This window comes from Carlito syrichta, unplaced genomic scaffold (assembly GCF_000164805.1).
Source record: "Carlito syrichta isolate Samal-C Ts95f unplaced genomic scaffold, Tarsius_syrichta-2.0.1 Scaffold315943, whole genome shotgun sequence".
Classification (NCBI taxonomy): Eukaryota; Metazoa; Chordata; class Mammalia; order Primates; family Tarsiidae; genus Carlito; species Carlito syrichta.
The window spans coordinates 217,215-231,636 of NW_007260039.1; the positions used below are offsets into that span (position 1 = coordinate 217,215).

The 14,422-nt window shown below is 45.4% G+C and overlaps 2 protein-coding genes across 2 annotated transcripts in view; both read right to left on the reverse strand.

The window, feature by feature from the left end:
• Positions 1 to 2,810, reverse strand: part of ACADS (acyl-CoA dehydrogenase, C-2 to C-3 short chain) — a 15,434-nt gene extending 12,624 nt beyond the window's left edge. The window contains exon 1 of the mRNA XM_021706705.1: positions 2,727 to 2,810. Coding sequence (XP_021562380.1) covers positions 2,727 to 2,810 — 84 coding nt within the window. The remainder of the gene's footprint in view (positions 1 to 2,726) is intronic.
• A 2,914-nt stretch (positions 2,811 to 5,724) lies between these two features.
• Positions 5,725 to 14,422, reverse strand: part of UNC119B (unc-119 lipid binding chaperone B) — a 9,941-nt gene continuing 1,243 nt past the window's right edge. Inside the window, exons 2-5 of the mRNA XM_008073553.2 lie at positions 12,416 to 12,529; positions 8,268 to 8,379; positions 7,965 to 8,137; positions 5,725 to 6,120 (exon numbers count right to left, since the gene is read on the reverse strand). Coding sequence (XP_008071744.1) covers positions 6,008 to 6,120; positions 7,965 to 8,137; positions 8,268 to 8,379; positions 12,416 to 12,529 — 512 coding nt within the window. The 3' untranslated portion in view covers positions 5,725 to 6,007. The remainder of the gene's footprint in view (positions 6,121 to 7,964; positions 8,138 to 8,267; positions 8,380 to 12,415; positions 12,530 to 14,422) is intronic.

Below are 14,422 nucleotides of genomic sequence, written 5' to 3' on the forward strand. Positions count from 1 at the left end.
GCGGAGACGCGCCCGCGCCAGCGCCCGCGCCCCGGGGGCGGGGCCTCCCAGGGCCTCTCGGCACCGCTCTTGGAATCTCCGAGGCTGGTTAGCTAGCTCTCTGTGCGCCTATCCGCTAATAAAAATGCTATCAGGCAAAGCCAAGGATGGGGCACCTCAGAAAGGCCAGAGGGGTGTTTGAAAAGCATAAATAAGATGACAATCTCAGCCGGGCTCGGTGGCTCAGCCTGTAATCCCGCGCTTTGGGAGGCCGAGGTGAGTGACCCCTCGGGCACTTGGCGAGACCTCATCTCTACAATAATTCAAAAAAGCTGGGCGTGGTAGCGGGCACCTGTAGTTCCAGCTACTTGGAAGGCTGAGGTGTAAGGATCGCTGGAGCCCAGCTGGTCGAGGACGCGGTGGCCAGGAGCGTGCCACTGCATTCCAGTCTGGGCGAGAGTGAGACTCCAACTCAAAAAAAAAAGATGGCAATCCTCGGCTTACAGTTTTTCGTCAGCAGACTCATCTCTCCTAAAATCCAACTTCATAGCCTCAAAAGCTGTGACCTGCCACTGCGTACCTCTTGGGCCCGGCGTTCCCTGGTTAGCTTTGCTCCAGCCACACGAAGCAGCGCTTCTGAGACCCCTAGCTTGTTCGTGCCTTTGGGCCTCTGCAATCACTGGCCCTCTGCCTGCAACGCCACCTTCATTCAAGTCTCACTCATTGATGCCTGCCCTGACCACACCAGGCTGATGTTTCTCCCCCACACGCTCTCCATCCATCGTTTATTCAAGACACCTCGTTCCTGAAAAAAAATGATCGTATTTATCATCTCTCCCACTAGAACTTCGCTCCAAGGTGGTCAAGGACCTTGGCTTGCTCAGGTGCTCAATATTTAGGCCAATGGAATTGGGTTGCCAGGGAGGAAAGATTTCTTTTCCCCAGAGGTTATGAAGATGTGTGGAGCTGCTAAGTCTCTGTCCCACTTTAGTCCTGCTTCATTCCCAGTTAGGGCACAGCCCTGCTAGAAGCCCTAGTATTTGACCCCTAGTATGCTCATCCAGACACCTTTATCTTGCCCAAGAAGCTGTGCTCACTTCACTTGCCCTACGAAGATCTTGCCTTGCCACAAGTGTGAATCTGACTCCCAAAGCCTTCTGGTCACCACGCCCACCCAGGTACCCACAGATCTCTCTAGCTGCCTGTTTCCCAAAACTTAGCCAGGCATCTGTCCCCAGAACTGACCCACTTGCCAAAAATTCTGTTTTCTTCCCAGACCAACCCGGCAAAGTCCCCAATGTTACCTTTTATTTTTGAAAAATGAATTTATAAGAATGTCTCTCAACTGGGCGCGGTGGCTCACCCCTGTAATCCCAGCACTTTGGGAGGCAGAGGCAAGAGGACTGCCTGAGCTCAGGGGTTCGAGATCAGCCTGAACAACATGGCAAGACCTCATCTCTACAATAAGTCAAAAAATTAGCCAGGCATGGTGGTGCATGTTTGTGGTTCCAGTACTTGGAAGACTGAGGTAGAAAGATCACCTGTGCCCTGCAGGTTGAGGCAGTGGCTGTGAGCATGCCACTGCACTCTAGCCTGGGCCACAGAGTGAGACTCTGACTCAAAAAAAAAAAAAAAAAAAGAATGCCTCTAAATCCATAGTACTTTAAAGTCAAATGAATATCACTGGCAAATGCTCTGAGGTCTTCCTCATCCTTCAGTCACTCCACCTAGGCACCAGCCCTGGGTGGAAAAAAAAATGAAAAAGGATAAAAGACTGAGAAAATAAGTGAGCCATGTTTGTGAGCAGAGGCCAAGAACATCTAAACCAGACTTATTTTAGAATCACGTTGTTTGTGACTGTAAATATGGAGGTAAAGTTTTATATTAAAAGTATACAGGTTTTCCAACAGAGACAGAATCACACAGTAACTGCAAGAGGCTGGGAGTAAGGGGAGGGAATTGGCCGCAAACACAAAGAACCTGGGAACTTTCTGAGTGGTTGTGATGGAAATGTTCTATATCATGATTGTGATGGGGTAATAAAACTATACATCTGTCAAAATGCACCAAACTGTACTCTAAATGAGGTGAATTTTACTGCAAAGTATTCCTTAAAAGGTCACATAATAGCCAAAATACGGGAAACTTGGAGCTCACCTCCACTCCTGCTCCCCCCAGCAACTCAAGGGACCCAGTCAGGAGACAAGATGGGGTAGAGTACTGTGAAAATCTTTCTTTTATTACTGTCTCTTGTGGCAAAATAACATTTTATACAAATAAGTCACCTGGTTTGCTTTGGACACAAAGACAATAAAAAAGGAATGAGGGTCTTGGGTGAAGTGGAAAAGAGGAGGAAGGACAGATTAGGTCATTGATGTTTCTTACATTCTGTGAAAAATAGACTTACAGAAAAAAAATAGACTTTCACAACTTCAATGACTTTAAATAGTCCTTTGTAAAACAAGGGGCAAATCCACCTCCACCAGATCCTTCTTGAGGCTAAGATGTTTTGTGACATGGAATGTGAGAAACATGGTGGTTCGATGACTAGGCTCCTGCAGCAGGTACAGCAGCACCCTGCAACAGGAATCCTTGTGCACCGGAGCAAGGACTGTGCTGGGAATTTGAGAATGCACTGTCCCCATCCCCAAACCTCACTGACATCATAGGAACACTGGCCACCAGGAGAAAGTGACTTTACAGAGGAAAAAAAGAGTGCCCTGGGAGCACACTAAGGCAGGACTCACCCAATTTGTACATCGGACACAGCCTATTACATCCATTTCAGAAATGAGTTCCACTTCAGCTGAAGCGTGCCCAATAACTGCCATGTCAAGAACTGCTAACGCCCCAGGACACCCAATCACTGTCCCTATGTATTGGAAATCAAAAGGCGCTAAGACTGAGGCGTCTTCAGGAGGTACACACCCCTGAAAAATGCCTTCTCTGAAAAATAGCTTTGAGCTAACACAAAAGGAGAAAATAGCCTACTTAAGCCCAAAACTACTTTTGCTCGTTATGTCCTCTGTTTACCCTTTAGAACATAGACTAAGATAAACCAGGATCTTCTTTGGAAAAGCTAGAAGGGCATCTTAGGAAAAGAGAGACCCTCTCCAGGAGATTTCAAGGCAGAGAAACAAGAGCAAGTCAGGAGAGGAAGGGGGTTCAGGCAGTAGGCCCCGTGGCACCAGGTGGGGCCTGCCACTCTGCTGGAATGTGTTCTCTCCAGGAGCTGTCTTGCAAATGCCAGCTTTTAACAGAGAGCAGGTCCCCCATGTAGGTAGTTTTCCCCCCTCCCATCGTATCATTCACAAGTTAACTGCTAATAACAGTCCAGATTCTATAATAATGTGGTAGCTAAATTCAACATCTGACTGGTTCCATTAATTTCAGAGTAAGTATGGCTTCCACTTTCTCTTCTCAACTCATGTATAAAAGCTTGAATTTCAAACTCATGCTGACAAACACCCCAGAGTGGTAATGCTTCTTAAGATGTCCTGAGCGGCTAGACACTAGAATCCAGAGCCCCAGATATAGAACACCAGAATTTCCGGAGCAGAACATGGCAAATCCCTGTCCTGCTGGGCACAGACCAAGCACTTGGGCTCAAATGATCTCCAGTGAGACTAAGGCAAGCGAATAAGGAAGAGGATACAGTATGACTAAAGTCAGAATGCCAGCTTCCTCCATCTTCCAGGTCTTCTTTCTAGCAAAAGTTAATATGAGATGACCTACTAGTTTGCTAGATACAGCCTGCCCGGGGCACATTTCCAAAACACACACTACTGAGCAGAGCTCTGGGCAGCTCCAGAAACCACGGTCCAGATAATAAATATCAAATAGTGGAAACTCTCCCAATTGGGCCTCCGTCACAGAGAGAAGTGATTATTGTTAAACTTGACAGGAATATTTACAAATCTCATTTGAGGAGCCACAATGAGAAACAGAAAGTGAGGAGACAGTGTTGATGTCTGTCTGCAGATGAGAAGAGAACGATAACAATGCAGCTTTCCCTAGCAGCATAAGGGATAAAGCCACACTTAAGGCACCTGGATTAGTAGTCGACTCAAGTTCTGAGAGTCACCAGTCTGGTGATGAACCCATTCCACAGAGTGCACAGTCTTTTCCCTCCCTCAGGGCTAAATCCAGAGCCAGCACAGAAGGGGATAAACTAGGACTTTCTCAGTGAGACTCTGGCCTGGCACAAAGCACTGGGCCAAGCAAGGTTTAAGGTCACTCTCACTCTAGAATCTAAACAGGGAGCAACACTGGTCAGTGAATGCCCAGGAACGTGTATGGCTACATGCTCTTCTTTCCCCAGCCCCACACAGCCTTTTTCCCAGCACCCGGAGACAGCTCCCTTGTCACAGGTACTATGACGCCTCACAGTGACTCACCACATACTCTTCGATCAACGCTAATGACGTGACCCTGGCCACATCAATATTCTTATCAGAGGGTCATGCAGTCTAGACTGAACACCTAAAGTCATTCACACAGACAGCAACTACAGGGAGCTGAGGTGAGAGTCTGTCCAGTATGGGTCTGAGGACAAAAATAGCCCACAGGATCTACAAGGAAGCTTTTCTGCACATCACTGTGACACTCTGACACCATCTCAGCCTATTTCACTCTTTCTAAACACCCAAAACAACTCCAACTAGTGGCTTGAAGGATCAGAATATGCATTACTTAGCTCTGATCTGCTAGGATGGTTCCAGAATCTACTTCAGTAGAAAGGCAGATAGGAAAACTCTACTAAGCAAGAAATCTTTTTTTTTTTTTTGAGTTAGAGTCTCACTCTGTCACCCAGACTGGAGTGCAGTAGCATGCTCCTGGCCATCGCAGCCTCAATCTGCTGGGCTCCAGCGATCCTTCTGCCTCAGCCTTCCAAGTAGCTGGAACTACAGGCACATGCTACCACGCCCGGCTACTAAGTAAGAAATCTACAAGGAGTTTTGAAAGCAAATCCTCATCAAAAGTCAATCCTCCAGGCTATGATATGTAGTGAAAATCTAATCTCTCTTTTAGAGAGCTGCTGCTGGTTTGTAAGTATACCTCTCCCAAATGAGACAGATTAGCCCAGAAGCCTGATAATACTATCAGAAATCTAACTGCACATCACATATGCTGGGAACACCACTGATACTATATAAAAGCTCCCAAAAAGAAGTCTGGAAATAAAAAACCAAAATACAAGGTCTGCTCTGGCCGTGAGAGATACTACTATTCCATGAGCAAAGCTGACACATTCTGTTTCACAAGAGACTCAAGAGTGAGGAGCTAGGAGAAGCAGAGCAAGCTCATCTGTCCTCCAAAATGAGAACAGGAAGGCACTGCCAGGCTGAACCTCGGTCTATCCCCAGGAGGACCAGCTGAGGATCTTAGAAGTCAGACAGAAAAGCAGGCTTCTCCACAAAGAGGATCTTCCAGTTTGGCAGGATCACTCATCCGTTGGTGCCTCAATTCTTGGCACTCCTCCTCCCCTTCCCACCCCCTTTCAAGTTTCTTCCAGTTGGATTAAACTATGCACAGGCTGAGGGCAGACTGTGCTGATGGCAATGCCGGAAGTAACGAGGAGTTGTCTGGAAGAGGCCTACTTTCAGCTTCCCACAGGACCCAGGAACCTTGAGAAGAGCTGCTAACCTGCAGACAGGCCTGGCCACAGCCTTCTCACATGGGCAGAGCTATGTCTGGAGAGACCAAGGCTTGTCAGTACAACCAGTTAGCAGGTAGAACTACATGAAAATTAACTTTTTTTATCTGGATTCCAGGAGGCTTATCCTTATCTTTTCTTTACTGTAGTACCTCTGTGACCTAAGGAGCAGGGGGAAAAGGGAAAAAAAAATACTGGAGAAGAAAACACAGCACTGCTTGGCACCTCCCTTGGAGCACAGGAAACTGCCACCCCTTGGCTTCCTGGGGCTAGGTTCCAGATGTGTGTTGAAAAATTGCATCTTCAGTCACCTCCGTGTGCCAGGATCCTGTGGCTGCAACAAAGCACCTCCCCTGTTTACTCCTGCAGCAGTTACTGGCCTCCATTATAGGCATAATCAGCCTTGTTGTGCATGATCAGCTTGTTGTCAACAAAGTAGAAGCTGTCAGAGCGGGTCTCATAAGGATTTTCAATCATCAGACGAACTGCAAGTCGGGGGAAGAAACAGAGCAGTTATGTTTGAGTCTACCCTACGGGCTAGTGGGAAAAAACTTTGTATCCCTTCCAAAATAAGCCAATGCTCCCAGAAAATATGAGTATACCCTACCAGAATAATGAAGTCGGAACAGAGAGAGCCAGTCCTTGATAGCTGGGGAGACCAAGGCCCCCAAACTGAGCATGATCTCCATTTCAACATGAGGATGCAATCAACTCTCTGATATGGCCTCCTTCAGTCACCTCCAGCCTAGATTCTTACAGTCAGGACCCCAAGGAAACACACTCACCTTGCCAACATAGACCACAGCAGCCTATTTACTCAGTGCTCTCAGCTGACCAAAGTAAGCCCTGGCCTCGTGGCCTAACTCTAGACATTCCAGTACAAATTTAGAAATCTGTGCCTCTCTATGCCCACTTCCTGTGGGCTTCCCTGACAATCTAAGGAATCCAAGGTGAGAATGAGTGCAGGCAAGGAGCCTTCTCCACAGGCAGCTTGACTATTATTAACTCTCAAATACTTGTCTTGGGATCTAAATTGAAGTCTTCTATTTGTTCAAGCAATTGTCCAGATCTCTTTAACCATACTGGAGAGTAAAGATAATTAAGTCACTGCCTCTAATCAATTTTGAATTAATGATTACACATCATTTTGAGTGTTCTGGAGGAAATGCTATTGTTTACCACATTTCTGAAAACATGAAATTGATTTTTTAAAGTTCCCTTTGAACTTTCTGAGGCCAAAACTATTTGGTTTATATCCAGAACACTGAACTCCAAATTATTTCAACTGAGTGGGCTTCACAGGTAAAACATATAATGCTGTACATAATCTTTTCCTGCAAGTATTTATATCTCCCAGCCAGTCTGAGGATTCAAGCCAGAATCTAATGCTGTCATAAACATCCTGCCCCACATCTCAGCAATTCTCGTTTTACCTGAGAAGAGCACTGCCCCACAAGTAAAGAGTACCTGATTTTTGGAATATGACAACCCCTAAGAAGCTGGGATTCTGAAAGACCCAGTCAGCGTGGGTAGTCCCCACAACACAACTAAAGCTCATCACTAGTCACAGGATTCCACTCACATTCTCATAAATGTCCTGAAGCAATTTTCCCTCATGACTAGCAGAGAATGACAACCTGAGATAGCTAGGCCAAAGTCACAGAAATTGGCAAAGCCTGTTCTCTCTCTCTGGTTCAGTCCTTATCTTCCCTCACCTACGCTACACAGCAGCCTTCTCCCTTTGGTGCCTTCTCCAGTTCTACCTTCATGCAACCACAGGGCCACTCTTCCTAAGACTATGCTTCCATCCTCTCACTCCTGCTCCAGAACCCTAGTTCCTGCTGGATCTATGCTAACAGTTTATCTAATCAACCCTCTGTCTTGCAAGCATGGGAAAGAAGGGGTCCTCAGACCTTGATTCTATTTAGCCTGGAGTTTTCAGGCTCTGATTAAAGAAGGGCCAATGACTAGAACACAGTGAAAAGCCATGACTTAGCAGTGGACAGGAAAGGCACTTTATCTGACTGGAGTCCCAAGGATTGTCACAGCCCTCCTCTTATCTCCCTCAGGTACTCCCTTTCCCATAGGAGACATCTAGAAGGATGGCCTATATTATTAAAACCTTCATTGCTTCCATACAGCCAGAGTCAGAGTTTGAAACAGGATCCAGGAGCAGTAGGAAATGAGAAGCCTGAGGTCAAATGACTAGATATGTATCACATCACTATAGCCATGTGACTAAACAAGGCTGTTGGACCAGATGGGTTTCAAGGTTCATTCTTTCTAGCCTTCAGAATTTAAAATGCTCTAAGAGTCAGGGGATACATACTGACATCCTCCGAAAGCTGAGGAAACTCATAGATATGTTCACAAGTGTTTCTACTGCTGGGGATGCAGAAGCCAAAATCAAAGTCAAAGTTTTTCAGCAAGCGTTCCCGGAAATAGTGCCGTTCAATCATCCGGAAGTTTGACACAGGTTTGTCTCCCACTGTGAATTCCACCCTGCAAAATAAATCTCTGTGAGTCCTACTTTGCCTCCCCACTCCTCTAAAACCAACTCAAAACCCAACTGAGAACATTATTTTCTGTGAACAAGCAGAATGTTCTCCCCTCAGGAAATAATGATACTCACGTAGCCCCAACTGTCCGGAGGCGGAGAAAGGCTGGCGTGAATTGATAACGGACAAAACGCCCTGCACTGATATCCACATCTCCACCCTCCTCCTCTTCTTCTTCCTCCTGGTCTGAAAGAGCACACAGAATCTTCAGTGCACCATCTCGGCACTCACAGTCCAAGAGTTCTACCATCAGTTCAAACAGCACAACGGCAACAAATTCATAATACTAACACCAGCAGGAAGAATGGTTAATATTTACTGCACACTTGCTATATGCCAGGCTGTGCTAAGTGCTTCACAGAATCCTAACAATCCTGTGAGGTATCATTATCTCCATTTTACAGACCAGGAAGCTCAAGTTTGGAGAGGCCAAGTAGTATGTCCAGAATCCCTCAAATAGTAAATGGAGGGAACAGGGATTTAAATCCAGGTCCATCTAGACCCAACACTAAGCTCTTTGCCTTTTATATAATTTGGGGGCTTAGGCCATATCATAAGGATGAAGCCTGAAACACAAGCTGGGTACTAGGTTCCTGACATGGTCTATATTATAAAGACTAGGTCTGCTATTGACCAAGATGAAATGCTAACCACTAACCTAAAACAATGGGACTATAAAGTTGACACTGATTGAAAAGTTCCTTCAAAGAATGTAAAAATTTCTGACAGGCAGCAAAGACAAACTACTAGAAATAAATTTGGTCAGTAGTGGGAGCTTACACCTGTAATCTCAACACTTTGGGAAGCCGAGGTGAGAGGATCACTTGAGCCCAGGAGTTCTAAACCAGTCTGGGCAATCTAGCTGGATACGGAAAATAAAAAAAAAAGTTAGCCGGGCATAGTGGTGCATATCTGTAGTCCCAACTACTCGGGAGAATGAGGTGGAAGGACCACCTGAGCCCAGGATGTCAAGGCTACATTGAGCCATGATTGTGCCACTGCACTCCAGCCTGGGTGACAGAGTGAGATCCTATCTCAAAATAATAATAATAATTTTGTTATTTATATGAAAGACAATGACCTACAGCCTTGGGGTAATGTACTTCCTTGGACTGATGTCCGTTTCAGGCCATACCAGGCCTAACCTTCTGACTACCTGGGAAAGGGTGAAGCACATGGGCAATGAACCAACGTGAGGCCTCTACAAGGTTAACGCTGGTCTAGTCCATTCCTAAATCCAGTAGATGAAAGATTTGTAAAATGAATCAGAGAACCAAGCATTCGAATGGGAACAAGGACTTAGAATTCTCCAGTGTACAATAAGAGTGTTTTCTCCAGACCTAAGCTGAACATGGTATAATACAGAAGTCTTTTTCAGCATCAAATATCTCTGCCTATGACAAGCCCAAGAGCAACTGGACAACCAGATTGAGTAGGAGTTCATACCCAAAAAGTCTAGACTATGTGATTCAAAGAGAATCAGACCAAATCCCTCTCAGGGATTTGAATTCATCAGAACAAGTACTATAAGAAGGTACTTATCGATGTAAGAATATTTTAAGTGAAATAAGATCTTTAAATGTAAAGACTAGAGAACTCCCAATCAAAAATAAGTACCCACAAGTTTGAGCTTTGGGCATCTTGATCAGTGCTTGATTATAACAGCATAAAGAATACTGGTTTAGCCGGGCTCGGTGGCTCAGCCTGTAATCCCGCGCCTTTGGGAGGCTGAGGTGAGTGGACTGCCTAAGCCCGCAGGTTCAAGACCTGCCTAGGCAACGAGATCTCATCTCTACAATAAATCAAAAAATCAACCAGGCGTGGTAGTGCATGCCTGTAATTCCGGCTACTTGGAAGGCTGAGGCGGAAGGATCACCGGAGCCCAGCAGGTTGAGGCTGCGGTGGGCAGGAGCAGCCACTGCACTCCAGTCTGGGCAACAGAGTGAGACTCCAACTAAAAAAAAAAAAAGAATACTGGTTTAGTTGGGTGTGGTGGCTCATGCCTGTAATCCCAGGACTTTGGGAGGTGGAGAAAAGAGAAATGCCTGAGTCCAGGGATTCGAGACCAGCCTGAGCAAACCTGGCGAGACCTTGTCTCCACAATAAACCAGTTAGCTGGTCATGGTGGCACATGCCTGTGGTTCCAGCTACTTGGAAGGCTGAAGCGGAATGATCACTTAAGCCCAGCAGGTCGAAGCTGCAGTGGCCGTGAGCATGCCACTGCACTCCAGCCTGGGCATCGAGTGAGACTTCAACCTCTCCCCCCAAAAAAAATACTGGGTAGTCAGGTGTGGCTGGGTGTGGTGACTCCTCATACCTATAATCCCAGCACTTTGAGAGGCCAAGGCAGGAGAATCACTTGAGACCAGGAGTTCGAGACTAGCCTGGGCAATATAGCCTGACTTTCATCTCCACAAAAATAAAAATATTAACCAAGTATGGTGGCAGATGCTTGCGGTCCTAGCTCCTCGGAAGGCTGAGGCAGGAGGATCTGAGCTATGATCATGCCACTGCACTCCTGGGCAATAGAGCAAGAGACACACACACACACACACACACACACACACACACACACACACAGAATACCGGGTAAGAGTGAGACAAAGACCTTACTAAATTTGCAGGCTCTGAGTAGCAAATCAGATGAGAAAAGCTTTGCAAAATAAGTTATTACAGACTACGTTGATATTATAAAAGGAATCTGTGACAGTGTTCTAACAAATGACTAACTCCAGAGGGTGCTACACCTCCAGTGACCAGCTCCAAAGACTTATGTGGTCCCTTGGCCAGAATGAATCACACTGGAACTAACAGTATCACAGCACAGGAAGCCTCTAACTCAAGGCTAATTTAAGGAATCTCAAGTAGATGAGTTATGGATTCTGTTCCTCCAGAAAATGGTGGAGATTAAAATCCAAACATCCAAACAAGGTCTTACTGGGAAATCCAAGGCACTAACTAAAGAGTGAGAAGATAAGTGAAGATACTTCATTCATGGTCTGGACTGGAATTCTCAGTATCACCTTTCCAGGGGACTCAAGGCCCAGGTGAGTTTTCCTCATTATAGTTTAATTTGAAGGATTGCTTTCCTAATTGGAGGCAGTATGATAAGATGAAAGAGTACAGGACCTTGGAAAAGTGTCACTTGAAAATTTGGGGCCTCAGATTTTTCTCTGTAAAATGAGGATAATAATCCCTCGTAGAGGTGTGAGGATCACATACACTGACGTGCAGAAAGAAGTAAAACACAGTGACCAGCAAAGAGTAGATACTCAGCATACAGTCTCCTCTTTTTTTTTTTTTTTTAAGTCAGAGTCCTCCTCTGCTGCCCAGGCTGGAGTGCAGTGGCACCCTCATGGCCACCGCAACCTCAATCCACTGGGCTCATGCAATCCTTCTACTTCAGCCTCCCCAGTACCTGGGACTACAGGTGCACACCATCATGCCTGGCTAATTTTTTATTTCTTGTAGAGACGAGGTCTCACCAAGTTGCCCAGGCTGGTCTTGAACCCCTGGGCTCAGGCAATTCTCTCGCCTCTGCCTCCCAAAGTGCTGGAATTCAGATATGAGCCACCGTGCCTTCTAACGCAGTTACAAAACACCACCACATGGCAGGTCAGGCCATGGGAAGAGGTCATAGAAGCAGTACACACTGAAATTCAAGAAATAGGATGCAGCCAGGCTTGGTGGCTCAGCCTGTAATCCCAGCGCTTTGGGAGGCCGAGGTGAGTGGATTGCCTGAGCCCGCAGGTTCGAGACCCGCCTGGACAACTTGACAAGACCTCATCTCTACAGTTAATCAAAAAATTAGCTGGGTGAGGTAGCTCATGCCTGTAGTTCCAGCAATACTTGGAAGGCTGAGGTGGAAGGATCCCTGGAGCCCAGCAGGTCAAGGCTGCAGTGGCCGTGAGCAATCACTGCACTCCAGTCTGGGTGACAGGGTGACAGAGTGAGACTCCAACTCAAAAAAAAAAAAAAAAATAGCCGGGTGTGACAGCGTGCACCTGTAGTTCTAGCTACTTGGAAGGCAGAGGCAGAAGGATCGCCAGAGCCCAGCAGGTCAACATTGGGGTGACCATGAGTGTGCCACTGCACTCCAGCCTGGGCAAGAGTGAGACTCCAACTCAAAAAAAAAGAGAAAGAAACAGGATGCAATGGTACACAACAAATATTCAAGTCTCAAAGACCTTTGGCTCAAAGGTCCTCAATATCAGAAGCTTACCTGAAACACAAGGTTTGGCAATTTCAAAAAGCACTGTCCCTGTCTCCAAATCTCGAATTTTGAAGCGTGTGAAATCAATACTGTAGATGTTGTCTTCAGGTTTACATAAATAATCTGAAAATAAGAGAAAGAAACCAATACTGCTAAGTAAGCTTCCAAAACTACATTTAATTCTCAAGTTTTGAAGCAAACTCAGGTTTCTTTCCCTACATAATTAACGTAAAATGCACCCAAAAACTTCCTCTTGTGCTATCATAAGTAAAAGCTGAGCATTAAGGGATCCAAAAAAGAAAAAAAAAGAGACTTGGTTTGAATCAAAGATAACTATAACACTTTAAGAAACAGGGACAGAAACGGAGAATTTCCTTGAAAGCACCTACAAATCTTTCATTATCTATCAACTTAGAAGTCACAACAGAATTTTTGTAGACATCCATTTAAAAACATTTAGACTGATGTAACAGATAATAACATAGTGCTAGTTTGTCAACTATTAGTATAAGAAAGCAAGGAACAGCAAACTTCTCTGACACATCAAATGATAATTAATTTATGCTTCGTGACCACTTAGTCTCTGTCACAACTACTCAACTCTGTTACTGTACCACAAAAGCATCCAGACAATAAGCAAATTAATTAATGTGGCTGTATTCCAATAACTGTATTTATGGACACTGATATGAATTTTACATAATCACACGTCACATGATTTTTCAAAATTTTTTTCAACCATTTAAAGGTGTAAACATCATTCTCAGTTTGTAGGCTGGTCAAAATCACGCAGTGGACCACATAAACACAGGTAGCAGGATAAACTGGTTGCTAAGGGCATTAGGCCAGAGAAGAGCCTACAACAACCTGAACTCCTAATCAAAAGAATACCAATTACAGAAAATTTCAGATTTTTATGACGACCCCTGGCAGCATCTTTGCCACAGCTCATTCTGAGACTTTGTCTTATATTGCTAGCTTATGTTAGTTGTTTCGTGTTTCACAAGTTGTCTCTTTAGTAAGATGTCAAACTTGAAAGTTACTCATTATTCTGTAACTCCAAAAAAGGTTGACATTGATCCTGTGCCTTTAGAGGAAACTCAATAAATAATTTGCTAAACAGAATTAACGAGATGTGAAAAAGTAACAAAGAGGTTACCAAGCTTTGACCTGTGGCTTTCTCTAAAAAATTACAGAGGTAGGTTTGGGCAATGGCACCAATTCCAAGCTCCCAAACAGGACCTGAGTGCCCACTGAGAATAATGCAGGCATTATTAGAATGACCTAATCCACCTTTGATATCAGAAGAGAGCAAGAAGTTACAGAGGTCAGGAACTTGAGCATCTCTGTGCTTCCAGACTAGGTCAGAACAGCAGCAGCTTTTTCACAATGTTTCAATTAAACTGAATGGCAAGACTGTCAAAAGACACACTCAGGCAGGCAAAGGACAGCCCCAATCTAAAGAGTGATGAAAAATGGGGACATCCAAACATCTAGAATCAAATTGAAGCCATTTAAGGGTATGGGAACTCCTTTTTGCACAGGTTGGACTAAGGCCCACCTCTCCACCCCTCAAATTACTGGAGCTGCCACCAGCAACCTGAGGGATACCTGAGCAGCCCTAAACTAAAGCAATTCAACAAACAACACCGCGAATGGCCTTGCATCCATCAAGGAAGAGCAGGGCTAGAAGTCTCCAAGGCAGAAGGGATGGACAGATGGACAGAGGGGCAGAGGGGCAGAGGGGCAGGGCAAGACTAACCAGGTGACTGCAAACTCCTGGGGGGGGGCAGCAAGAGAAAGGGTGCCAAGTCAGGAACTGGCTTGGCAGAGGACAAAAAAGGGAGACCACCCGACAGAGAGTGGGCAATATATGTGTTCCCCACTTCCTCATATCAATGAAAAAGCTTAGAATGGCTTTATGTAAGAAATGCACTTCTGAAATCCTGGCACCATTCTTTTTTTTTATTTTTTTTTGAGTTGGAGTCTCACTCTGTCACCCAGACTGGAGTGCAG